General features: G+C 45.1%; 2 protein-coding genes across 2 annotated transcripts in view; both read left to right on the top strand.

The window, feature by feature from the left end:
- SALL4 (spalt like transcription factor 4) overlaps window positions 1-10952 on the top strand; it is a 14453-nt gene extending 3501 nt beyond the window's left edge. Inside the window, exons 2-4 of the mRNA XM_008921729.3 lie at window positions 4180-6711; window positions 7364-7671; window positions 8786-10952. Coding sequence (XP_008919977.3) covers window positions 4180-6711; window positions 7364-7671; window positions 8786-9214 — 3269 coding nt within the window. The 3' untranslated portion in view covers window positions 9215-10952. The remainder of the gene's footprint in view (window positions 1-4179; window positions 6712-7363; window positions 7672-8785) is intronic.
- A 10688-nt stretch (window positions 10953-21640) lies between these two features.
- ATP9A (ATPase phospholipid transporting 9A (putative)) overlaps window positions 21641-26528 on the top strand; it is a 53492-nt gene continuing 48604 nt past the window's right edge. The window contains exon 1 of the mRNA XM_029960334.1: window positions 21641-21693. Coding sequence (XP_029816194.1) covers window positions 21670-21693 — 24 coding nt within the window. The 5' untranslated portion in view covers window positions 21641-21669. The remainder of the gene's footprint in view (window positions 21694-26528) is intronic.

The raw sequence follows: 26528 nt of genomic DNA, 5'->3' as shown, positions 1-26528 counted from the left end.
CCTCGGGAGCCGCCGCCTCGGAGCTTCACTTTCCCCGCGTGTTTTAACGCTTGTTTTGCTTCTCAGAAGTGTTTTATTCGTGATGGTTCGTTCTGTGTTCTGCCGAATATGTCGCTTGAATAGGTGGGTCACCAAAAGGGTGAATCAGTAGGTAGATAATAAAACAATTAAAGTCTTGAAATCCTGATTGTAGGTGTAACGCGTTTCTGGTTCGTTCTTGGCTAGAAAAATGCAGCTGATGAATTCAGTGTAGAAAACATCAAGGCCTTTGGCATATTTCCGTAAGTAGGCAGTCGTATGTTTTACTTACTCAAGGAGGTGATTTTGTCAATAGTTACAGTAAATAAAATGCGTTAAATGTTGTTTGATAGTGAAAGAAAAAGAGAGTGAATTTTTGGGCAGTTTGCAGTTCTTTTGAAATCCCAGATTTTCAGCGGGGAACAGGAAAAAAGCATCAGGGAAGCACGATGCCTGAGAGAGCAACAGGGAGCTGATGGCAGAGAATTTCATGTCTAGGACTGGAGTGGAGGGTCGATAATCAATTTTTCACGAGTTAATTTTAAGCGGAGACGTACGTGGTTTTGTTAACGTTAAAGCAAAAGTAGTGCATGGGTTGTAGTCTGTAGGGAAAGTAAGCTCACCAAAGGTATTAAAACTCCTGGAAAAAAAAGGGGGTGGGAAAACTTGAGCTCGGTTTCATCCCAATTCACGTGAACTACAGTTGGAAAAAACAAGTCACTAATGGCTCGGTTGAGTGGCAGACCAGCAGCACCCTTCTTGAAATCACATCAAACCAGACTTAGTTCACTCTTTTGCTGGTTCCCTTAAAAAAAAAATAAATTATTCGAGCTGTGTGGATTTTATCAGCCTTCCCTGTCGATGACCGCCTTGTCCTACACAATAGTGGATTTTTTCCATCCATTTGTCAGTGATTCAATCTAACCCCCCTGCTGGGTTTACTGCATTCTTCTAACTTATTGGATAACTAGATGCTGAGAGATAACATTCCTGAAATTCGGGAGTGGGGAGATAAAAAAAACACAGTAGAAGTCCTATCCCTGGGAAGCCTTTGGAGAGGGTTAAGTGAAGTGCACAAGCAATTGTTGTGGCAGGGCTCTCCTCGGTAAATCCTTGTACAGTATGTGGGCAGAGCTGCTTTCTTGGCATGGAACCCCCCTGATTTCAGACCGTTAATTCATGTTAGTGATAACTGCTGAGGTTTTGGGGAGCTGAGGTGCTCTGATTGCAGCCCTTGGTGCCGGGGAGAGGATGTACCTAGAAATCAAGATGAGTTTTACAGAAGCTGTTGGTGTTTTTAAAGAAACAGTAAATTGCTCCTTAGTTATTCCAGCTACTACACATTTACCCAGAGTCCTGCTTCTGAATTTATCTAAAATTCTTTATGAGATGGGGGAAGATATTATATCCACTTTCTCTAAGGTAGAAAGGAAAATAAGGCGTAACTTGCCTATTTGTCATTCAGCAAGTCATTTCAAGCTCTGAATTGAATTTATTTGGAGTCCTAAACTAGTGCCTTACTGTCAGGGGAACTGGAAATGAAAATATGTGACAGTGGCAGCAAGAGCTGGCAGGGGCAAGGCTCCCAACCTGCCTGCTGCTGCCCATCACAAATACCTTCAGTGTACTGGAGTTTTCTTTCTCTTAGGTGGCAACTGCTGCTTGGGACCAGAAAAGTTACCAGAGCTCCTCAGAATTAGGAAAATGAGGAGCACGGGCTGTGCTGGAGGTTGGAAAAGTGGCATTGAATTTAGTGTGGTCTTATCAGTGGAAAAGTAGAAAAATAAGAAAGCACTATCAAGGGAAGGGAGATAAATGATCAGATGCTTTGAAGAAGTTAAAGTTTGAGGACTTGTCTAGACATTATCCTGGAATATCTCCTTGGGGGTGGGCAAGAGTCTTTGGTACAGACATATTCTGCTCCAATGGAAAAAGGAAAACCTTGAGGTTATTTTGTAACGTGTAAACTGTATAGTTCGGCCTGGAAGATGGGACTACTAACAAAGGGATTTGGAAAAGAGATTTTCATGTTTTAGTATATTCTATGAAACACCTGTGTAATGGATGGAAACAGGAAAGCAGTGAAGACCTCTAAAGGCAGTGAAGACCTCTAAAGGCAGTGTACAGAGTAGTTCTGGAGATTTGTTGTCTTTTTTTTTGACACAGGTACTTTCTTTCCCGTTATAGCTTAAAATAATCTGTTCTTGGTTGACTCTCTTGTCCAAGTTCTGAATTATGTACTACTTGTACTTGTCTGCAGACTAGATTTCTCTCTATGTTTTTGCATAGAGTTAAATCAACTCAGTTAGAGGCATCAATTTAATGATGGGATAGGAGATACATGCTCTTACTTGTTTCTTTCACTTACAGAAGCTTGGGCTGAAGGAGAGGGAAGAAAAAAGCATTTAAATCTCCCTGTTTAGATAGGAGGCATCCAAACATTTTTGATCATACCAGTTCTGAGAACCCTTTTCCTCTCTGTTCAAGGACTAGAAGTGTATGTGATTTTTTTTACAGATTTGGATTTATTGCTCTAGAGATCATAGCAGAACAGGCCTCTGATGCTTGTGATGTTTTGTAATTGATCAAATGTTTATTTTTAAAAATAAACTTCAGCGTGCACTTTCTGCCACACAGCATTAAACCATTGAAGTTTGATGTGTTGAATAGACATGCAATGCTGTTGTTCAGCTAAGAAGTGTCAAGGTTTGCCATATCCTCCCTTAGAGAGCTTTTACACCCCCCTCAAACAGCAAATTGATGTGCTTGGACATCCTTCCCCTCCACCCTGCCATGTACAGGATATACACATGTATCAGATGTGTGGTTCGGTTACACCTCTAAAAGGAAAGCCGCAAAAAGCTCCTGTGCTTGCAGAGTCGGGGGTTCACCTTGTGAAATGGCGTGGGCCGGTAATGTGGGATCAGAGAAGTGCTGGAGCCAGGAGGCTTGAGCAGGACAGATCTCAGCTCAAGTTCTCAGCGTGTGCAGGTCTGGGGTGTGCCCTGCTGGGCCTGTTGGAGGTGAAGTTACTTAGTTACTGCGCCCTTGGCACCCATCGAAATTAGACGAACTGATAGGAATTCCAGGAGGTTTCAGCTGATGGGGGCTGGAATACAGCTGGAGCCCTTCCCGCTTCCCCTTCAGCTGTAAACCTTTCCCTCCTGAGCACTCCTGCCCCCCTTGCCCTGAGTATTGGCCTGCCTTGAGCTGGGTGTTGAGTTTGTTGTTTGAAGGATGGCGAGACTGAGCAAAAACATCCTGTTTTGCTTTAGAGTTCTGTTAACCTCTATTCCAGTTCTGATGTTTCCCCGAATGATTTTCTTTTTTTGTCCACGTGCAAACTCTGTTCAGTCCGTTCTGGGGGGTGCTGGTGGTGGAAGGGCAGGAGCGGACATGGAGCCCAGCTTGGCTTTTCCTGCCCCTTCCCAAAAGTAGGTGAGTTGCAGATGCAGCGAAACAGGGTCTGAAACAGCCTTGTTGTGTTTTGCAAGCAAGACTTGTTACTTGGATTATTTGTTCTAATAATCACCAGCATCAGAGTAGGCTCATACCTGTGTGGGGGGTTCTGTCAGTTAATCATGTCTTCTTTACTACTATGTCTTTTTAGAGGTGGGGTTTTTTTTGAAGGTTTTAAAAGCTAATATTGGCCTTTTGTCAGCCCTTTTCGGTTGTAAATAGTACTGTCCTTATGGTGGAGTGAAAGTCGTTTAATCGTACAATTAGTATTGTACAATTAAGTATTGTTCTGAAGTTCCCGTGTTAACAATCTTGTATGAATTTTTGAGAGGTGGTTAACAAAGATTTAGAACCTGAAGTACCAACACCAAACAGGCTTCTAAGCTGTTTTGCAGATGCTGCCTTGCTGCACTGCCTCTTTTTACCTGTATAAAGGGATTTTGGATAAACCCTTTTCATTGAGCCTTGTGAGAGTCTTTTTAGATTATTGTTTTTATTGAAAACACAGCTGAGATGCAGATTTCTTTTTGACTGCAGAGGGTTTGGCATCAAAATAAAGAGCAGGACTCGATTCATTTGCAAACTTGATTCCAGTGTTTTGTATCTTTTAGCTTGAAATTCAGGTGAAGTCGGTGATCTTAAGAACAGTGAATACTCAGCCTAAACCTAGCAATTAATAATGTGACTTTCTTTTATTTTAAGGGAGTCCACAAGACGTCCCAGGTGATAGAGATGGCGAAATGAGTTCCAAAAGGTGCCGCGTGGAGGAAACTAAAATCTGTGAGAAATGCTGTGCAGAATTCTTTGTTCTCTCTGAATTCCTTGAGCATAAGAAAAATTGCACTAAAAATCCACCTGTTCTAATCATGAATGACAGTGAGGGAACAGTACCCCCTGAGAGCTTCTCTGAAGCTTCTCTAGGGAACTTCCCAAGTGACCGAATGGATAGCAGGACACGCAAGGACATTCAGGCAAAGGGCTGCACTGGTTCTATGGAAAAGAGAGAAGGAAAAATGGATGCTGAATCAGTTGGAGGAATGTACCTTAAAATAGAACCCCCTGTCACGCCTGCGGCTCCTGGGCTAAGCTATCTACCAAAATCCAAAGTACCAAACACTAATGTGACTTTGCAGACGATACGTGGCACTAAAGTGGCTGTGAACCAGCGGACCTCCGATGCCATCTCTTCCTCAGCAGCCAGTTTCAATGCTATCCCCATGATCCTGGAGCAGCTCGTGTGTTTGCAGCAGCAGCAACTCCAGCAGATTCAGCTGACGGAGCAGATCCGCATTCAGATTGCCATGATGGCTCCCCATGCCCTGCATCCTTCTATAGCAGCTGCTACTGATCCACTAAAAGCTCTGGGCGCTCACATGTCTCAGCAGCTGTCGGCTGCTGTGGCTTTAATTGGACAGAAAGCTGGAAGCCAGAGCCTATCACTGGAATCCTTGAAGCAAGGAAAACTACCTCATTCTAACACTGGCATTGCAGCCGCCAGCTCGCTGGCTGCTGGGCTGTCCTCCTCCTTCCCCCTGAAGCCAGAGGGAAGCCGAAGCCTCCCCGGCTCCATTTCTCAGTTCCCGAATCCTTTGCTACCTCAGTCCTCCAACTCCGTCATCTTCCAGAACCCGCTTTCGGCCGTTTCTTCTGTAATAGATTCCTCAAAGAAGGGGAAGGGGAAACCTCCCAACATTAGCGTGTCCGAAAGCAAACCGAATGCAGAAGAGCCGTTCTTCAAACACAAGTGTAAATTCTGTGGGAAGGTCTTTGGCAATGACAGTGCCCTGCAGATCCACCTCCGCTCCCACACCGGAGAAAGGCCCTACAAGTGTAACATCTGTGGGAACCGCTTCACAACCAAAGGAAACCTTAAAGTGCATTTTCAGCGTCACAAAGACAAATACCCTCACATAAAGATGAATCCTTACCCGGTTCCTGAGCACCTGGACAATGTTCCCACTAGCACTGGAATCCCATACGGGATGTCTGTGCCACTGGATGAGTCTAACCTAATTGTGGATAGCAAACCTCTCCTGACAACCCTGCCTACCTCTGCAGCCACAGGTGCACCTCAGACCATCTCCAGCCTAGCAGGCATTAAGGAGTCTCTGCCTGGTACGTTCTCAAGTGATCTGCAGTCAAGGCCATCTCCAGAAAGTGAGGGTGGCTCCTCCTCATCGGGGGCAGTCGGCCATGAGTCAGGAACAGAGCAGAGCTTGAGCTCACCACAAGCCACCTGCAGTGTGAGCATCTTCCATGTAAGTGGGTCAAACGAGCAGGGCTCAGAGACGTCGAAGCTTCAGCAACTGGTTGAAAATATTGACAAATCTACTGCTGACCCCAACGAGTGCCTGATCTGTCACAGAGTGCTGAGCTGCCAGAGTTCACTCAAAATGCATTATCGTACTCACACCGGGGAGAGGCCGTTCAAGTGTAAGATCTGTGGCCGTGCTTTCTCCACTAAAGGGAACCTTAAAACTCACTACGGCGTCCACCGGGCCAATACTCCTTTGAAGATGCAACATTCATGTCCTATTTGCCAGAAGAAGTTTACAAATGCAGTTGTGCTGCAGCAGCATATCCGCATGCACATGGGGGGACAGATCCCCAACACGCCAATGCCAGAGAACACCTGCGACAGCGCCGATGTGGATCCTGCTGGGGCTGAGAAGAACGGAGACATCAGTCGCCCAGATGAGACTGTGGAAAGCATAGAGATGGAAGAGGACATGGACTCTCAGGATGGCCCCAGGAGTTCTTCAAAACCTCCTACTCCGTATGATGCACAATCAGAGTCGCCAGCCGCGGCAGCCTCCTTCTCTGGTGTTACTGCCCTGGAGAATCAGATGAAGATTGTCACCTCTTTGAATTTGCAGCGGCAAAGCAGTTTGAAGTCTAGTGACAATGGCTCAGCAGAAAGCGATGGCATGACAAATGATTCGTCTTCTGTGGCAGGAGATCCAGATTATCAGAATGGCAGGAGTCCTGCTGCCTCCGAGTCCGCGTCTCTCCAGGCTCTGTCCCCAGCCAACAGCCAAGCTGAGAGCGTGAGGTCAAAGTCACCCGCCTTCAACAATCAGGAAGATTCAGGCACGGGAAATAAAACAGAGGGTCCTGAGAATGCTCCTGCAGAAATGGAAGGGGTTGTTGGTGCTTTGGATTTAACTTACGGCAATATTGGTCGGAAGGTCATTAAAGAAGAACCCGGGTTACACTTTGCAAATGGAGAATATGGTGAGTAATTCAAAATGCTGGTGGTAATTTGGGGTGGGGCAGTAGGACTGGAGGAAATTAGTCTCTAAAAAGGACCAACAGGAAACAAAGCCTTCTCAGCTTTCCCCTCTTCTTTCTCTGTTAGGATAAGGGCATATGCCCTGTTAAGTTTCCCTGACTAAGACTCAAAATTCAAAGACTTAAGTGCCGTTATCTCCTGCAAGGGGTAGCATAGAGGTTCTTAAAATTAATAGAGACCATGCACTTAGTGTATTTCATGGGCTCACCTAATACTTCCTTATATCTCTTTAAAGATACACATTTGTGTTTTGTGGGAAAACTGCTTATCCCAAGAATGTGTCATGGAAACTCTGGAAATCATATGTGGGCTTTTCAGGCTCTTTAGCATTAAGGTTAATGTTTATCTAAATTTGACCTGAAAGCAAGACTTTCTAGCTCATAAGCTCACCAAAAAAGAACAGGGGTGAACTGATTTGTTTTGGGGTGTCCCAGGAAGTGCAGTAGCAGCCCTGTCGTGTGTCTCTGGAGGGCTCTGCAGATGTGCTTTTCAGGCTCATGCAGCTCCACAGGCACGGCCTCTGGAGCCTTAGCCAGAATTAAGCTTTGAAGCAGAATGAGGTTGGGATAAACATTACCTTTGCTTTCTTTCCAGGTCGAAGTAGTATTCCAGCTGCTTTTGTGAGAGCCTCCCCAGCCCTGATAAAGATGGAGATGCCCAGCGATCGCCCCATTAGCACTGGCCATTTCATTGGCCCACCAGCTCTGTCCCCTGGGGTTGCCCCTCTCCTCGTGCCACGACCCAAGTTCTGCCGTCCCGCCAAACAGCACATCTGCACTACCTGTGGGAAGAACTTCTCCTCTGCCAGCGCCCTGCAGATCCACGAGCGGACCCACACTGGGGAGAAGCCGTTTGCCTGCACCATCTGTGGGAGAGCCTTCACCACAAAAGGAAACCTGAAGGTAGGTCATCTCTACGGTGTTGATCTCCTTTGTTGGTGAAACCCATACTAAAGATGGAAAGACTTGCTAATATTTGACCTGCCTTTGGGGGCAACACTTCTTTTACTTCCTCATGTAGTTATCTTTGACTGTTGTCTCTCCTTCCTGAGTTTCTTCACACAGTTTCTCACTAAACACTGTACTGAGGTTGCCTGCAGGTCTTCACTTCTGTCCTTGACTTCTGACTTTCCTTTTGGGATGGAAGGGAAGGCTTAGCCCTTACTAAGCAGATTGCTTTTTTCTTTTTTGTTTGGATTTGGATGTGTCAAGACATAAACATTTCATAGACTGAATGCTACAAAATCCTGCCTGCAGAGTAAATGCATTACACTGCACTGCTTGAAACACTGTGAGATGAGGAGAGATTAAAACAGGATAATCCTGAGATAGCACAAAGTACTTGGGGATTGTGTCTAAGCACTTGCTGAAGAAGTGCTGTGAGTCTGTCCTTACTTGTCAGAGGAATCTATTTGCCCTGTGAGGGACTTGCAGCTCCCTCACTCTCATCGAGGCTTCTCCCTTCCTGTGAGAAACTCAAGTTCTTCAATCCTCTTGTATAAATGGGAGATAAAATACTTATGGGGAGAGAAAATACTCTGCAGTTTGCAAACAGTCCCTTGCTGGAAGCACTAGCAGAATGTGGTATGGAAAATTTCAGCTAAGGTGAAATCTTCCACATTATTTAGTGTTTCTCTTCCAAATTGCTTGGTGGTTGTTTTTCATTAACCAGCATTTTTTTAAGTATAGTCTGTTCACAGCAGATAACGTGGCTTTTATTTTGGGGGAGAAAGCGGCATCTTTGCCAACTCCACTTAAAATAAATGTAAAACACAGTCCTATGAGCCCTTGAGCAGTAAACTCTAGAGATGCATGGTAATGTCAGGCAGTGGAATGACTCTTGTCTTACACATGCCAGGAATGGAATGTTGACAAGAACAACCCACCTTAAACACTTACCTGAATGCAAATATGACTTCTTTTGGGCAACTTGCCTGTAAACAAAGTAGAACTTGGGTATGCCATGAAAGAGCAGCAGTGATAATGATTCTTTTCACTTTTTGCCCCCCTCTGGAAGGTCCATGTGGGAACTCACATGTGGAATAACTCTGCCAGGCGGGGAAGAAGGCTTTCGATTGATAATCCCATGGCTCTGCTGGGGAACGATCCCAAGAAGATATCTGACATGTTCCCAAAGGATGTGTTCCCAGTGCCTCCCTCAGCGAGCATTGACCCCACGGTGTGGAATCAGTATGCAGCAGTGCTCAGCAATGGCATCGCCATGAAGACCAACGAGATCTCCGTGATCCAGAGCGGTGGTTTGCCCACCCTCCCGGTCACCATCGGGGGTGGCTCGGCCATAAACACTGCTACAGTCTCCAAAATAGATGGGACCCAGTCTGGGACTGGTTCTGAAACAGAGAAGGCCAGTGGTGCTGCTGCAGACAATGTGCCAAAACACCAGTTCCCTCACTTCATGGAGGAGAACAAAATTGCTGTTAGTTAAAGACTCTAGTGAAGTCGACGTACAGAAAGAACAAATATATATATACACAAACATATATTTTTAAGAGATTCCACTTCAGCCTCCTATTTTCCTATTGACGTGCAAATGATTTTATGGTTGTCTTTGTAAGAGTTGCCCAGAGTACAATCATGATATTGCTTTGCAAATAGTAAATAATAAAGATTAGGATTTCCTTCTATTTGGAAAGATGCGGGTCTTGCAAAGTAGTTCTTGCGTGTGACTTTAATGTGTACAGCCTTACAGAAGTTTCTACAACTTGAAATTCCAAAGGTTAGAATATTTACCTCTGTTTAGAGTGATACTTGGGGGTTTTGAATAGAGTGGAAGCAACCTACTGTTGATGGAAAAGCTTCTATTTACTGATGAGAAATGAAAACTATTAATGCGGGTAAATATCCTAGAATGTCTGCTACCCTCCTAGGAAGAATTTTTCTGTTTGGATTTTTGGCTCTGTGTGGTTTCTGAATGTACTTTTTACTATAATGGCTAAAAAAAAACTACAAAAAAATTTTTTTAATTACTTTTTTTTTTTTTTGCCTCAGAAGTTCTATGGAAAGAAAGTTGCTGTTTTTCTTTAGTCACTGCTCCTAAGTAATTAATTCTCTGTGTTGTTGACTGCTGCTTATTTAATACTACTACTAGGACAGTCCTTCAAATGTAGTGCCAAAATTCCTACTTCCAAAGATGTGCAGTTTTTCCTAGATGTTTTATTTCAATACCAAGAGCCCCAAACAAGCATGGGTAGGTATGTATATACTTTTTTTGTTTCCTCTTGAAAGGGAAGACTTGCCTTGGGAAGTCAGGTCTAAAAGCTCTGCAAGGAATCTCATGTGACTGTTGCAATTGGGCATGGGAACTGGTTTCCTTAGCAAGAGACATTTTTATTTTTATTTTGTTTTTCATTTGGGTAATTTAGGAGATCAGTCTGTGTAAACCTGTATTTAAATATGAAGTATTCATGCTTAGGTTAAATGTTTTGTGGGTTTTTGGATGGCATTCCTACTCTGGTCATTAAGTTTCTTGGTGGTCTGTGAATTTGCATTCTACCAAAATGGTAATTAATGATCCATGTGTATTGTATGAAGGTTGCTGGGATAGTCATCTGGATTCTAAGTTATCTACCTCATTTTTTTCCTTTTGTAGTTGTAGTGTCTATTTTTCTATTAATGACCACTGTAATGACTGAGATTCAAGCAGATGCTTCCATGCACTATCTGAAACCAAAACCTGATGTATTAGTGGAAGCACCTGAAGAGTTACTGGACTGACCTTTCACAATTCCTCTGACGCCTGCTGGAACTGGATGTGTAATGGGATCTGAACCAGACTGGAAAGTGAGCATTTGGAATGGAAGGACTGAAGGATGGAAAGACATCTCGCTGTGGACTGCAGGAAATCTTCAAGTCCAGTCTCTGTTGTGGAAGGCCCCAGAAATGCAGATTACCAAAAGTTTGTGTAATGTTGTTGCACCTGATTCTTGCTTATGATCTCTGTATGCCGAGTTGTGCCTTTCCTGCTGGACTTGTAAGTAAGAACATACCAGTACCTGTTTACACTGTAAAATGGATATTGTTACATAGACCATGCAAAAGGCATCCCAATTGTCATGTTTCTACATTGTGAATGTATGACTTTTGAGAACTCTGTAGTTTTGAGTATCTACTGATGCATTTCTGTTGACATTTTTGAGAATAAATTTTGGGATGGCTTTTTCACACTTCTTGCTTTAATTTTTCTGGCAAAGCTTTTGTCTCCTGAAGAGTGAGTTCAAGGGGCAGGATGCTGTCTCACTCCAGGGACTTGAAATCCGTGGCTTTAGTTTGTTACTTTAAACAACAGGAACCAGGTAGGAGTGGAGGGGTCTTTAGATCTGTTCCTTAGGAACAGCTGGGGTTTGATACAGGGATTGGTACGTGCCAGGGATGTTCATTTCCACACTAGAATAGAGGTGACAGGAATATGTACAACAGTTCCTGTACTGTGATCACCCTACAAAGGGAAAAGAATATTAAGTTGTCAAATTGCTGGTGCCTGAAGACAGTGGCTGCACAGAAAAAGGATAAATAACTTCCCCTAAAGAGCAAAGGAAAACAGTTCTGAGAACAGCCCTGATATAATGGAAAAGTGCTGAGGTTCTGATCCTTGCAACTTAAAAACTAACAAATGTATTTTGGGCTTGGGAGGTAACAGTGGAGGAAAATGGTGCAGAAACTGATATTTCCAGCACTGCAGCTGACTGCACAATATTTGGGATTGCAAAGAAAAGCAGAAAGGAAACACTTGTTCTCTAGGCTCTACCACCAAGCTGAGAAAAGGTGTGAGGAGGGCAAAATAAATACAGGAGCAGAAGGAAAGATAACAGCACACAGGGGATATGCAGGGAGGTAGAAAGCATTCAGTGCTTCACTAGAGCATGAAGTTGTTTAAAAGCAGCTCTATAGTCCCTGGGTGCAAAATATTCCGTGCAAGAGGAGACTCTGGCCCTTCTCTGCTCAGGGAAACCAAGGGATTAGAATTTGAACCCCAGTGAGGAACACAGCAAGTGGTGGTAAGTAAAAACTACACATGCTAGTGGGGATAGTGTGCAGCTCCTGAGCTTACAACCTGCTTTGAGAGCAGTTGTTGCTCTGGGTACCTGGATGGGCTTGGTGATGGAGCTGCTGCTCTGTCCCTTCAAACGGTGGGCAGGATTTCAGGCTGGTTCCTCACACTGGTGCTGAGGATGTGCTGCCTGTGCAGGATTAACTGCAGCAGGATTTCAGGCTGGTTCCTCACACTGGTGCTGAGGATGTGCTGCCTGTGCAGGATTAACTGCAGCAGCTCAAGGAGCAATGTGGTGGGAAGGAGGAGGAGGTGGGTTTAGAGGAGAGGTGGATCATGTCAAAAGACCTGCCCTAACCAGGAAATTGCTCTCCAGCATGGGGCAATCATGGGTATTGTGAAGAAGTACCCTGGCTTCAAAAGAACCTGTGATAAAAGGCCTGCTCTTTGCTGATAGTTTGACACCAAGTGGTACCATAATGCCATGAAAATATGTTGTTAGCAGGAGAAAGAGAGCAGTTTTCTAGCAGGAAGCCAACAAAACCTGCTGTCCTGGGGCTTTGTAACTTGGTGGTATCTGTTGATGTCTCCTCATCCAAACAGCTCCTGAGGTTTGGGGTCCCTTTCTCCTTTAAATATAAGACTCTGCACTTGTGCCATAAGGGCTGAGCACACGTAACTGCTTCACCTCAAAAGCTGCTAAGCTGTGGGGCTCTGCCTGCCTTTTCATGGCTGTCTGTAAGAATATAATTACATAATCAGACCTCTGCTGCCTTTAACTTGGTCAGCAGGTGGGAGATGACAAACAAGGGAGGAATTTTTTAAAGCATGAGTGCTGGTTTAGAAATAAAATGTCAGGAAACTGATGGAAACCAGGACAGCAAGAGGTTTTGGCAGGCAGGTGTATGATATCCCTGCAGCAGAGGATTACTCAGGGGAATCAGGTTGATTCATCCAGTGCCTGCCTTGGCTGAGTGGCCAGCAGTGAGATCAAATGATGTGACTTGGCACAGAGACACTGCAGGCCTTTGCTCTCCAGGCCACTGTGTCAAGTGCTCTCTGTGCCCAAAGCTGCACCTCTGCTCAGTGATGAGGCAGCTCCTGCTGGAGCGTGGCAGGATCCCTGCCTAAGCCCCTGCCAGCAAGTCATGGATCTTATCACAAAACGTGGAGAACAGGTAGGACTATCCCCCCCATCCCCACGGCAGAAGCAGGCTGTGCCATTGGGGTGTTTCTGCTGGAGGGAGCTGCAGGGGAGACTCTTTACAAAGCAGGCAAGACTGGGAATTACCTGCTCTCCAAGTGCAAGGGCTGAGCCAACACCTGAAACTCAGTGTGGTAACTCCCCACACTGGCAAGTGTGTTCAGTTTACAGTAACGTTGCATCTTAACAATTAAAAAAGACAGCTGATTCTCCTTTTTCCTTTGCTGATGTAAATTAGGAACAAGTTACCAGAGCTAATGTAGCTCCAGTGGTGTGAGAGCAGAGTGAGCACGGTATGTGTGCTGTCTCTGCTCATTAGCCTCTCTTCTTGCCTAAAGGACTTTCTTGTTCTTATTTGTTATTGCTTACTTTGCTCATTGTGCAGAGGATTTGCAGGCCGTTGCTTTTGTGTAAGTAGCATATTTGCTTGCATGAGCTGAGGTAAACACTGGCTTACTTCAAATGCTAAATTTGAACCTCAAAGTTGTGTTGCTTTAGAAAGAAAAAAAAAGCACAATTAGCTCTAATGTATTAGCTCTGATATTCCTCTGAAAAAAGATTTCTTTTAACCTACCCTTTCTGTTCAAAACTTTCCAAAAAGTCAGTGGGAACTTTGAGGAGTGAAATTTGTCTGACAATCACATAGATAACCAGCTCTCCTGGCTGAGCTCAGTGAGGCCAGTTGCCTTTTCACAGCTGGCAGGGAGGAGATGGGAGCCTTCCTGGGCTGCTGATAAATACAACGTGGAGCAAAGGGTGAATGACCACTGAACTTGGATCAGCAGAGGGGAAAGGACCTGGCTGAGGTGCTTGTGCTGATGGGATGGCAGAGAAGGGCTGAAACAGGAAAAGGGGTGAGTACTGATTGATTTTTTTTTATTTTTTTTACTGTTTACTGCTGGGTTTGCAGTCTGTTTGGAAGCAGGGAAGGCAGTGGCTTCTGTCTGCAAAATACCAGCTCAGGCAGAAAGCTGCCTTACAGTCTGTGTGATCCCGTGAGGTTACTGCTCAGTGCTGAGACTTTTTGGTGATTTTTGTGTAGTGTGCTCAGCCCAGAGGGCTCTTCTCTGTGTGCCCTTCCCAGGGGCTCCCTGGTGAGGGCTCTGCAGCGTTGGGGTGTGGGTGAGCTGAACTTGTGTGTTCGGCTTCAACTCACATTCACCACTGACCTAGAAAAGCGTCTGGCACTGCACGGCCACAGCAGGACAGGAAACAACTCGGGGGCAGAGAAAAGAACCAGCAATTACACACTCCTGGAGCCTATTACCATATTATCTATTTCGTTATCCTATCTTTTGTTTTCTGCACTTTAAGTTAATTGCTTATAAAGGGCGGTGTTCTTTGCAACATTTTGATTGCTGTTAATGCCACCAATACTCAAAGCTGTCTGGTTTATTGGTTTATTATGCCTGTTATAACTGGTGGTGTGCTGGCCATCCAGCCAATCAATGGCAGCATCCCTCTCCTGTCAAACTTCTTTATTAGCATCTCTGTTGTCATATCTCACAGTCCAAAGATCGACTTCTCTGACTTAATTGCTTCGTGCAGAAAATGTCTCAATTCAGAATGAGAACAGGTGGATCTAATCATGGGCCTTATTTTCCAATACTTGGTTTTGGTAAAATCTAGACATGACTAAAGATCTGTATAAGAGTGTCTCTCTAAAGAAAACTAAATGGAACCTAAATCACAGAATCATTTAGGTTGGAAAAGACCCCCAAGACCATCTAGTCCAGCTAGAGAATCAGTCCCAAAATCTTTTATGCACATTATCTTCCTAGACACTCACTTGGCTTTGCAGTCCTATGTGTGTGATGACAGAGGATGCTTTTAAACTGAGTTACCTGTATTGGCTTTACAGCCCTTCACAGTCCTGTAGATCCACTTGGCGAAGTTTGTTTTAGAAAAGTTTGTCTCCGTGCAGTCTAGATGTTCAGAATACCAAACATAACTTTTTAAGTTTTTTTTTTTGACACACTGTTTTTTTCCCCATGAAACCAGTTTGATTACTTAGGTCCTTAAAGTTCAGCACACATTCAGGTGATTTACTGCTTTGGCGTACCTAAATTTCTGTGTATATTAAAAGTACTCCACCCCTCTTAACTCATGATGTCCAGATTTGAAAAACATAAAATTTGCTCATTACTTGTTCTTCTGTTTCCCAACTCAATTCTTTCAGTCATAAATGAAAAATAACCACTTTATGTAGGTTTTTTTGTTTAGGCTTTTTATAAAATTTAGAAATATAAAATGTGTAACAAGTACCAATTTATTTTCACTTTATAGCTTTACATTTTTTTATCACACTCACAGGATGCGTAACACAAAAACAGGAGCCAGATCATTTCAAGAGCTAACAAAATACAAACGCAAACTACAAATGAGAGTACATTTGTCTAGAAAGCCTTTTTCTTTCTTCATTTCTTAGATTTGACAGCTGCCCTCTCTGAACGACATTTTGACTGCTGTGGTTTTAAAAAGAAGGTACTGAAGTGTTGTTTTCTTGAGCCACAACATATAATTATGGAAGAAAAAGATCCTACACAAAGAGTGCACTTCCTCAGATCAGCGTGAGCAGTATCTGCTCTCAAACTTCATTATGAGAATGCCAAATGTTCTCTCCATAGCAGAGCCCATGGCAGTAGGAGCTTTATTGTAGTTTCCCTTAGCAAGTGTTGATGGATTTATGGGGGGCTTCATTAAATATAGGCTTAAAGGATATCCGCTATCGCCCACTTGTCAAAAGGAGAAATAATATCAAAGCCCTGCGTGCAGATCAGAGCTGCAGGTGTTAACAGTGCATGATAATCTGGGAGTGTTTAACTCCCCAATTAATTGCAGTGGTCTTGTCTGAGCCCAGACGTTTAAAAGATAAATTTAAAAGATGAATGCACCTCGTGTAGGCTGGGGGCACATGTACAATGATACCACACTGCTAATGGTTCGTGTTTCAGCGTCCCACTTTATGTTTCTTTACTCTGAAATGCTCCTTCCCAGTGCCAGCTCTGTGTGCGTGTGGAGCTGAGCCTTGGGAACGGGCAGCTTTTGCATGTTTGCTCTGATTTTGAGGGATTGAATGTCACAGTCCAAGCTTGTTTCAGTACTGCTGTGAGCAGTGATGTTTCAGCACACCAAACCCACCTCTCTGCTGGTCACTGGTGGGAGGGAAGTCGGGAGCTTGGGAGATCCCGCAGTGTACGAGCTGTGCTGCACAGCTCCTGCAGGGCTGCAAGTCTGCAAACCCTTAGCAACCAGATCCCTGCTCCTGCCCACTGCCTTCCTCACAAATGGTGCAGCTGCAAACACAGCCCTGAAACAAAGCTCCAAATGCCGTGTGCAATGGGCTACACTTTCAGACAAAGAGGGTGCACCCTGGTATTTGTAAAACATGCACTTATGAAATCAGATAATAACAGGCACAAAGAATAATGGCACAACTCCGATTGCCTGTGGAATCATAAACATTTTGTTCAACCAGTTGCACACCTTTAATCTGAGCCAACTCCTTAGATGTCAGAATTATCTATAATTTGCTACTCATGCTTAGGGAAAAAAAACTAAATGTGGTTCCAAAACTGAATTAATATTTCAGCATATAAAATGTCAAACAGAATATCATTATTATGACCTTCCTCTGTGTTCATCAAGGAAAAAACCCAAAGCTAGAGTCCTATTCATAAAAAGCTCAATTATTTATTTAGTAGCACAGCTATAATGGAAGAAAATTTATGGCACATTGTGCTAAATAGGTAATGAGCACAATTTGCAAGTGCATTGTCAAAACCACCCATCCATTGTTTTAATGGGAAACTGGCACGAGGACTTGCTCCTTGGAGGAATATGGGCACACCCCCAAAATACAGTTTATTTACATGTTCTTTAATCAGTGGAGCTTAGAGACCTGGATGCATTTGAGGATCAGTGAAAGCCACTGGAAGGCATCACCTGTGGGTGAGGAGCTGCTGTCATGGGCACAGAGGAGGAGACAAAGCCATGGGGACAAGGAGGTGGCAGAGCTCTGTACCACAGAGGTACAGTGGAAAGCTGGAGGAGAAAGACAAAAGATAAGGCTGGAAAGGCTTCCAAAACCACCGGGAACCATGATGGTACAGGGCCATGGACATAGAAATTTCTGTTTGATTTAGACACACCCTGGAGCCAGTTTTGTTCATAGGCTGTGCTTTGCCAGATTGAGCTTCACCTTGTCCTTGTGAGTTGAATGTCAGATCACGAGAGACCGAAGATCATTCAGTGCATAAAACATAAGTCTACTGGCAAAGCAAGTGCTTGTGCTGCCTGCCCTGGGAAAAGAGGTTAAATCATCCCAATCAACAACTTGGTAGATTTATACAACCCTTCCCATTAAAAATGAGAGCTCAACCTCAGTAACCAGTTTCTGGGTTTGAAATGGGATTTACAATGTGCAGAGGTGAGAACACTGACAGCATTTGATGAACTCTCCCTACAGGACAACCTCAGAGGAGGCCAAGTGGTCCAGAACTGGTTGTGAGACAAATCACTTGGCGGGGATGAGGGGGAGCAGGGAGGGGTATAAAACTGCTTGCTGTGCTGTTAATTTAATCATCTGGGGGGGGGAAAGTCCTGGGAGAAAAAAATCAAAACATAGATAATGATTTAAAATGATGGAAAATAAATGAGCTCCTTTTAATTAGCAGTGATGCAGTATGAATTTTGCAGCTTGCAGGGCTCCTTTGTGAGCCTCAAGTTATGTGCTTGCAAAATTAAAGCATCAGAACAATCCAGTGGCATCAGAAAAACCAAAATAGGTTTTATTTCACTTGATTTAACAAATCTAACTTCCCAGTTCTAGGCTAGAGGTTTTCCCTTGGGCATTCCTTCTCGACAGGCAAATGAAAATCAAAGGCTTGGAAAGCAGGAGAGCTTGTACCTGCTGTGAGTGGTGAAATCACAAGTGAAATCTTTACAGCAAAGCTAATGTTATGCCAAAAATGTATCAAGGAGTGGGTTTAGCCCATTGGGTTACAGCCTAGTCTAGATCCTTCACAGTGATTTTCTAACTAAAAATCCAAAGTGTTTCAATACAAGGCAGAAAATCAGAGTGCCCGTAAGGGAGGCTTTGGAAGTTTGTTTGGCTCCTCAGGTGCTGTGTTAGTAAGTCTGCAGGCTGCAGTGCATCCCTTTGCTCTTCTTTTAGGATTCCTGGGACTGAGTCAGTCAGCTGTTTGTCCTCCCACGTTCTTGGATGCTGGAGTTGGGCCATGTGCAGAAATGACAGGGAGGAAATTTAGCTGCTCCATGTAGGATGTCATTAATTTCTGTCTGATCACAAAGTTGTCAAGGGCCAAAATGTGGTGCTTAAACGAATGATGGATATTTTAAAATCCAATGCCATTTTCACCTCAAAGCAAATAACAGTGGCATTTGATAAGTTTTATTTCAACCAAGGCTGAAGGCTAGGATTGGCATTTCAGCCAGGTACAGTGTCAGGCCAGTAGTTTTGTGGCAATGGTATGAATAGTTTGGGTCAAGTACAATGTCCTGTTTAGGTTCTTCAGTTGCTCCTTTTATTAAATCAACATTTCCAGTGAATTTTATCATCCTATCTTTTCTTTCATATGAAAAAAATATTTCAGATGGTGAATATGAGAAAAAATGGAGCAAATACGTTTCATGAGCTGAAGTGTTTGTGGGAGGAGAAGGGATTTCTGTTTCTACTTCAATTGTCCCCATGAGGGGATAAGAACAGTAGATTGAGAAATAAGAAATTAAAACATGGTATTACTTAATTGAAATACAGCCTAACAGTCAGTTCTACAAACAGTTTTGTAATAAGACAGCCCTAGTTAGGATGGCATTGGAAATATCTGCCTAATCGGTCTCAGTGCTGGTGCCTGAAGCTGGTGTAACTCTTCATTACATTGCTGAAATGTCCTCATTACAAAATGTTGGGATGACTCTGCTTCAACTGTAAGGGAAAATTAAATGACAATTGCTGGTGTAATCCACAGTGTAACCTGAGCTAGAGCATAGTGAGGGCTGGAAAGAAAAAAGCTGTCCAGAAACTCTGATGTGACTCACTCTTCTTTGCTCCTGTTTTGTTGCATATATTATTTTGAGTTATTTTCTTAATAGTCTTCATTTTTCAGTGGGAAAGTACTATTAACTATATTTAAGATTACCTTGAGCTCATTTTAAGATATATGCAAACATCCCTCATCTTAAAGAAACCCAGTCAGTTTGGTATATGCTACTTTTTAGTATGTCAAAAAACAAACAAACAAACAAACAAAAAGATGATTTTGAACTTACACTTGGGCTTACCTACTCATCCTCTGGTTATTGTGCTTGTGGTGTTATAGTTCTGCAGAGCCTTGAGGTTATTTGTTAAATGAAGGGGTTTGCAGCCTGTTTGTAAAGGGATGAGAAATAAGCTGCCCATGCACTAGAAAGAGGTTCAGATTTTTTGGTGACCGCAGTGTGAGATGCTGAGCTGGATGTGCAGATCTGACTATTTCATATGATCATTACCTGCACTGGGCATTTCCTCCATCTCTAGAGGTGCACCAGGGTAAATTTGGGTCATTTCAAGCAGGAAGAAGCTTCTCTGGTATGAGTGACAGCCCCCAGCGTGTTTCTGCCCTCACTGCCGCGGCTGTGCAGGTGGTGAGAGCAAACTTGGATGGGCAATGCCCACAGGGCTGGAGCCTCTGCCCAAAGCACCCTCAACATCCACCTCCACAACTACTGCTCGGTGCAGGCAGGGCTCCAGAAAAGGTCTGCCACTCCCATTGTGATTCCCCTCAAGGCAAATCCACCTGAAGAAGCCTTGGATCCAAGCCCATGCCCTCCCGAGGCTGCAGGACTCTCACTAGTGCTGTCTGGCTGTTCCCAGGCTGTGCTCAGCATCCAGCTCCTAATGGGATTTGATTGGAATAAATAAATAAATCGAGGAGCTCTTCCAGACAGATGTTTTCTGTAAAACCAGCCCTTTTTGCAGAGCTGATGTAGAGCACAGCCGCAAAGAGAGGAAAGTGTTAGAGGGGAACGTGAGGAAGTGATTTGCAAGGGGTGGGGGCTGGTACCCATGGACCTGCTGTGACACTGTGACACAGGGCCATCGCCTCACCAGTTACACAATTGGAAGCAATTTTTTCTTTGTTACTGTTGGTGACATTTTTTTCAGTCACTTGGTGGTTTTCTCCACTGACATGGTTCTGGTGGCTGAGCAGATACCATTACCCTGTTAGACTTCCCTATTTGTGGTTTTCTAGATGTGCTTTAGCATTCCACATTGTAAGAAGGATGTGTTATATGAACATTTGTCTTGACCAATTTTTTTCCTGATAGTATCACTAGGAGAGTGTAATTCATTTGAGCAGGACCGTTGCAGAACCAGTTTCTCATCTGCCCTATGAAATATGTCTCTGCCACTGGGAATTTTGTTTTTCATGTTTGGAAGAGTGAATAAGGTCAACAGCACAAAAGGTAATGGGTTGGATATGAGAGGTGTGCAGTGCCTAAAAGATTCTTTTGATTTCTTGTTTATGGCAAAGAAGAACATGAAGATATGGAGATGGTGGGAGGAAGATGAGGTGGAGGTAGAAGAGCTGGAGTGAAGTGAGATGAATGGATGGAGAAAGTGAAACAGGTGTCGAAGGCATGTAGGGCAGAGTTTTGCTGGGGCAGGAATGTGAAGCAACCATGAAGAAAAGATCATGTTGGCATCCAGGACCCTGTCTGATAAAATACAAAGCACATATTTCAGCTTCTGTACCCCAGTGCTTTTTTTGAATCTGACTTGTATATTTAGATTTAATAAAGATTTAGTCACCATGAATGTAAAGAGATGCTTAAAGTCATAAATAGGCTGGAGCAATTTGTGCCTAGATTGGCAGAGGAAATCTGAATTGGGATCCAGAAATAAGTGTTGCCAGGAGTGAGTGAAGGTCACTGAGCAAGAAGGGTGTGAGGAGCAGTAGCACCATAAAGCACAGTCCTGTAACACGAGTGGAGGGGTGGTATAAAGAAGGGGAGATCAAGCTTGGAGCCCGTGCTGGCTGCGCAAGGCTGAGGACACACGGGATGTGCAGCGGGCCCTTCCCCTGGGATGAAGGCGAGGAGGCCTCAGGTGCGGAGCTGCCGGGCACAGCTGGGCAGCGGGGCTAGTGCGGGAGAGCCGGGTCCTGAGAGATGGTGAGAAACGGAGGTGGGGTGCGAAGAGATGGGGCAGGATGAGGCGAAGCGCCCCAGGTGTGGGGTTGGGGCAGAGCAGGTGCCGGCCGGGGGGAGGGGTGGGGAAGGAAGGGAGGGGAGGGCAGTGGGCTGATTGGCTGGGCTTGGGCAGGGTAGGGCTGGCTGCGGCTGAGCTGGGCAGGAATTGCCCGGACTCAGGGCGGAGCGGACCGGAGTCCGCTTCGGTCGAATAGGACGTGGCGCTCCGGGACAGGCGGCGGAGGACAGTCGCGACCCGCAGCCCGGTACCCCGGAGGGGACACCGCCCCGGTGCCGCGCGGCGAGGGCGGGGCGGGCGCGGCAGCCTGCGTGCTGGGACGGCGGCGCCGGGGCGGCCCTCGGCGCTGCCGCCAGACGGCGGCGCGGCCCGGCCGGCGCTGCTGGGAGCGCATCCCACCGCTCACGCTCCGCCCGCCCCGGCACCGCGGCCATGGACGGAGCAACATCCGCTGCAGCCCGTCCGCAGAAGAAGCGCATGGACAGCAAGCACCGCGGCGGGGTAAGCCGCGCCGGGGCACCGGGGGGCTGGTGCTGCGGGGGCGGCGGCCGCGACCCCCGGGGCGGCGGCGGCGGGGGGCCTGCGCGCGGGAGCCTTGCGGATGGCGCGGGGGCGGGCGGGGCGCGGGGGCGGCGCGTGGCGAGCCGCCGGGAGGAGGAGGCAGAAGGAGGAAGGGGAGGCACAGGCAAGGCAGGCAGGAAAGCGGCTGGTGCTGACAGGTTGCTCCTGACGCCAATTCCCTGGCACGCGCGGGCGCAGAGCAGGATCCAGCGGGGCGGCGGCTGCCGGGGCTCGCTGGGGAGCGGGGACAGCCCGGCAGCCCCTCGCGGGGGACAGGGGGCCCGGCGGCCGCAGCGCACCCGCAGCCCCGCACAGCCCCGCGGACAACCCGCCGCTGCCCGGGTGGCAGCCGCGGGTCGCGGCCAAGGGGGGTACCCGCCCTGCCCGAGTCCTGCTTGTCATCCATCCCCGCTGCGCGCATGGCTCGAGGCTGGAGAATCCCTCGGCCTTGGACCATAAATGGTGTGTGTGGATATGTAACAAAGGCCCTGCCTAGAATCCCTGATTAACTGTATCAGTCACAGCGATACAATATCCTTGGTGTTCGATGTTGCAATATCCTGAGTGTGGGATGCGTTCCTGAAGGAGATATACGTATATATTTGTACTGGTATTCCCCTGCAGAAAGTTAAATAAGAAAAACGGTCTTTTAATACTATTTCGTTACGAAATTGCACCACTATGCGGACAGGTTGGCTTGCACACAGTGGGATGTACAGGATATCCAAGTTACCTGGCTGTCAGTTATTGTAGCATTTCATTTGTCCCTAGGTAATTTGTTTTTTTTTTAAACGGGGTGATTGGTATTAGCAAAATAAACCAAAATGTCTAAGGAAATTCTCACTGTTAGAACAAGGGGAAATATTTACATTTTCCGTGTTTGTTATGGTTTTGGTTGGTAGTTTCCATTCAGTTTCCTGTCCTTGAAATTGTCATATGTAGTTTATTCAGTATTAGGATTATTCCTTGATATCAGCATTGTTTCTGTAACTGATGTAGCAGTGCCAGTTGAGCTGGAGGAGTCTGTGATGCAGCAAGTAATTCCCCAGTGCCTGTGTCACATGCATCACCGAGCAAGTACCACAAGGTGCAGCCACCATGGCATTACATTTGGTGACGTGATTGAAGGGATCAGGGAGAGGTGAAGGCCTGAGAAATTTCTCAAAACTTCTTGAATGATTTCTTTTCCAGAATTTCTCTAATCTCCACCAAGACCCTCTTGGGTGTTACGATGTGGTTAGTACTGTCTAACAGAGATTGCCCTCATCTAACCTAAGCTATGGTTTGTTGGACTCTACCTGATTAGAAATCACAGAGATGGTTGCCAGTGTTAGTGAAGAATTCTGGCAGCATGTGAAGGAAGATTGCCAAGGATTTTTCTCCATAGCAGTTGAAATAACTTGGATTTGGGGGGTTCTGTTTGGTGTGGTAACTGTTGGGGATGAGACTTGTCATATGTGAGGAACCCTTGTTTTACTGATGAGTAGCCTGTGACCTGTGAGTAGTTTGGTCAAATGATAGTGTGGATAAGAAAGCATTGAAGTCAAGCAAATCCAAACCAGTACTATACACCAAAGAAGAGATCAGCCAGCAGCAGGGTCCCTGGTGACACATCCAGAGCAGAGTCCTGGGAATTCTAAGCCATAATCATGACCCCCTTTTTTCTGTTCCCTCTGAGGAAAAACACAAACAAAAGCCATCCAAGTTATGTTCCTTGCTACATATGAAAACTCAGGGATAAGCAAATCTTGAAAGGCTTCACCTTAGCATAGCCTTAACTGATTTCTGCTGTGGAGGTTTTCCTTCCACCAGTGGGCCAACTTCTCAGGCAGGGATTTTTGTCACTGTGGTCTTCTGGAATGGGGAGCAAATTTCTGGGCACGTACTGAATGACTCTGTAGACATCTTCGCTTCTGTTAACGTAGTAATGAGAAATGCCCAATTTTCCTGTAGAGCAGGTGTCATCCAGCAAGGCTTTCATTACCCTCAGTCTTTCACATACTTTGAAGAGAAACCAGGGAGGAACTCGCTCAGTAGCCTTGCAGAGATAAGTGATGGCTCACAAGGCTGAGGTTTGTGTCACAGAGAAGCCATGTGCTTAATGAACCGAGTGGGAGCAGTGGTTATCTGTTCCTGAGCTTGACTTCAGTGTGGCTCCTCCTTGCTTCGAATAAAGGCTAAGCTCCAAATTCTGCAGCTGAGTGCCTTAGATTCAGCCATGTTCTCCCAAATGCTTTGCAGCACTCTGGAAACCACTATGAGCTATGTGCCAGGAGGGAAGGATGGCATTAATTGCAGGGGCACTATTGCTGGGATGGCAAATGATCCTGAGCTTCCCAGAGGCCGAGTTCTGCCGGGAAGGGAGCTACAACTTCCCGAAGAACCCCAGGTGCCCCGTTCAGCGCATGACACAAGTTTTTCCCTAAATAGCTCATGGTGTCAGTCCACAATCCTGCAAGGCTTTTTTTGAAACCAGCAAACTGCTGTGCTCTTGCTGCTGCTACGATGTAAAAGGCCTTGATCCAGAAATGTGGAGGGAAGGATGGGGAATGAGACAGGGAAGGAGGAGCTCTACAGTAACGCTCCACGAGGCCATTCCGTTGTACATGCCTGTGTACTCTGGCTCTATTTAAAATGGCAAATTCCATTTCAAAGTCAACAGAGAGAGATGGGAGCTCCTGCCCTCCATCTGCCTGCGTGTGGGTGTGCCTTGGCACGTGCAGAACTGGGCTGCTTTCCCACAGCCGAGCTGTTTTGCTGGATGGCAGGGGTGGGCTGCAGCAATAGCAGCTCTCCTGGCCCCTTCCTGAGCCACTGCAGCTGTGCCAGTGCACGGTCTGAGATGGAAATGTTCAGAATGTTTCATGTGGAGGTGCATAAAAAGGCTAGGCAGTTGTGCATGGCTCTGGCTTTCTTTATCCATGAAAAATTCATTATATGCTTTGGAAATAATGTCATGTGGGGAGGTTGGTTTGTATGTTAAGGGTACCAAGGACTTATTAGCACAGCCTGTGGGGGTCACAGAAACATCATCTGAGAAATGTGCCTGTTTTAGAAGTGACTAAATATGTCAATGAACTTCAGCACTAATTTGACAAATACTACCCCTATATTAGACAAATGTGACACTTTTTTTTCATTAGGTTTGTTTTGCATGAAAAATGCTTATGAAAGCATTTTTCACTTGATCTTCAAATACTTCTCCATCAAACATGCTGCTTTTATAAATAAAACCTGCTTCTTGGTAATGGCTGTTCATCTGGCATCTGACATTCAATCTGGCATATTGCTGCTTCCTACAACATCACTAAGGATGCATTTTTGTAAGCAAATACAGTCCCAAGTGAAGTACAGAGCAGACTTGTTCTTTAGCACCTCCCATTCATTTAGATCCCCGTGCAGATTAAGGAACACATCATTTGTAGGACTCAAAAGTTTCAGATACAGTTCACATCGAACAAAATGCTTTTCAGTGGTTGTGACTTTATTTGGAGATTTGTGAGCTTGTTTCTTCTTTAATTTTGCCAAGTTATGATTTAAAATGTGAATTGCACAGTGCTGTATAAGCTGCCCTATGTAAGCTGTCTTCATGTATTTTTCATGTTCTTTCTGGAAGGTGATAATTTTTAAAAGTTCATGGTTTACCCTGACTTGCTAGTTTCTTATACTTCAGGGGTTATTGCAGTAACTGTTAGTCAGTGCTTCAGTTGCAAAATGGAGAAAAAGAAATGTTTAGGAATGTGTATTCATTCCTAAACTTTTTTAGAAAACTGCTCAGAATTCTGTAACTTTGTGATTCCTGTTCCTGGAAAATGTGTATTAATTTTATCAGCATTTCTAAGCAGTGATGTAAACTTTCAGCTGTTTTTCCAGACAGTCTTTCTCTTTCAAAGATGTTGTCTTCTGATTTCTTGATGACAAGTGTTTTATTATTCCAAATAATGCCAATAGTTCTTTGCCAGAAACTTCTTCCTCTGGCACTGCCCTTGCCCTGAGCAGAAATCTTTGGAGTAATGTGATGGCCTGAGCATCTGGGTCTCTAAGCTTGATACTTAAAAACAGGGGTAGTGTCCAAAGAAGCAATAGATCACAGAACTACACATAGCATGTAAAATTCTTTCAGGGAGGAACAAGTAAACTCGAAAAAGGACTTTTAATTTAATGAGCACGAGGCTAATCTGAAAACACTTTTGTATGTGCTCGGAGTACTTTGATTGTATATCCAACTAAATGGGTTTGTCAGAATGGTGGGGAGTTTTTTGAGGTTAAGATTATTCAATTTTAAGAGGAGAAAGGGAAAAGAAGAGTGTCTGAAATGTTCCTTGTTAGGTTCACCACCCATCTTTCTGCTTCTTCTTTCCCTTCTGCTCTCAATATGAGCTGTGTTTTGTCCCCCCCATCATGTGGGTCTCCCATGTTGGATATTAAGCAGTAAATGTGCTTGTGGAGATTGGTGTTTGCTCGCATTGCAGCATCATCAGGTGTGAGACAGAAAGGGCTCAGGCAGTGGGACTGTCCTGCCAGCACATGAACCTGCCCTAAGTCTGTGAAAACACGATCTGCCACTGCAGCAGCTTCTTTTTTTGCAAAGTGCTTTCTAAGGCTCACAGATGTCATATAGAGGATCTTAAAGCAGAAATGAGGAGCTTATTAATGTGTTCTTCCCCAGTGAAGTTTAAGACATCATTGAGAAGTTAAAAAAAAATGTAAAAATTATGGCAAGTGAATATCTTTGGAAGGAGTGATAAACATCTGCCTGTAAGAATTGAGTGCAT

Source organism: Manacus vitellinus, unplaced genomic scaffold (assembly GCF_001715985.3).
Source record: "Manacus vitellinus isolate BGI_N305 unplaced genomic scaffold, ASM171598v3 scaffold_26_pilon, whole genome shotgun sequence".
NCBI lineage: Eukaryota > Metazoa > Chordata > Aves > Passeriformes > Pipridae > Manacus > Manacus vitellinus.
Note: the sequence above shows the minus strand (reverse complement) of the source record. Positions and strands in the feature narration are given on the sequence as shown.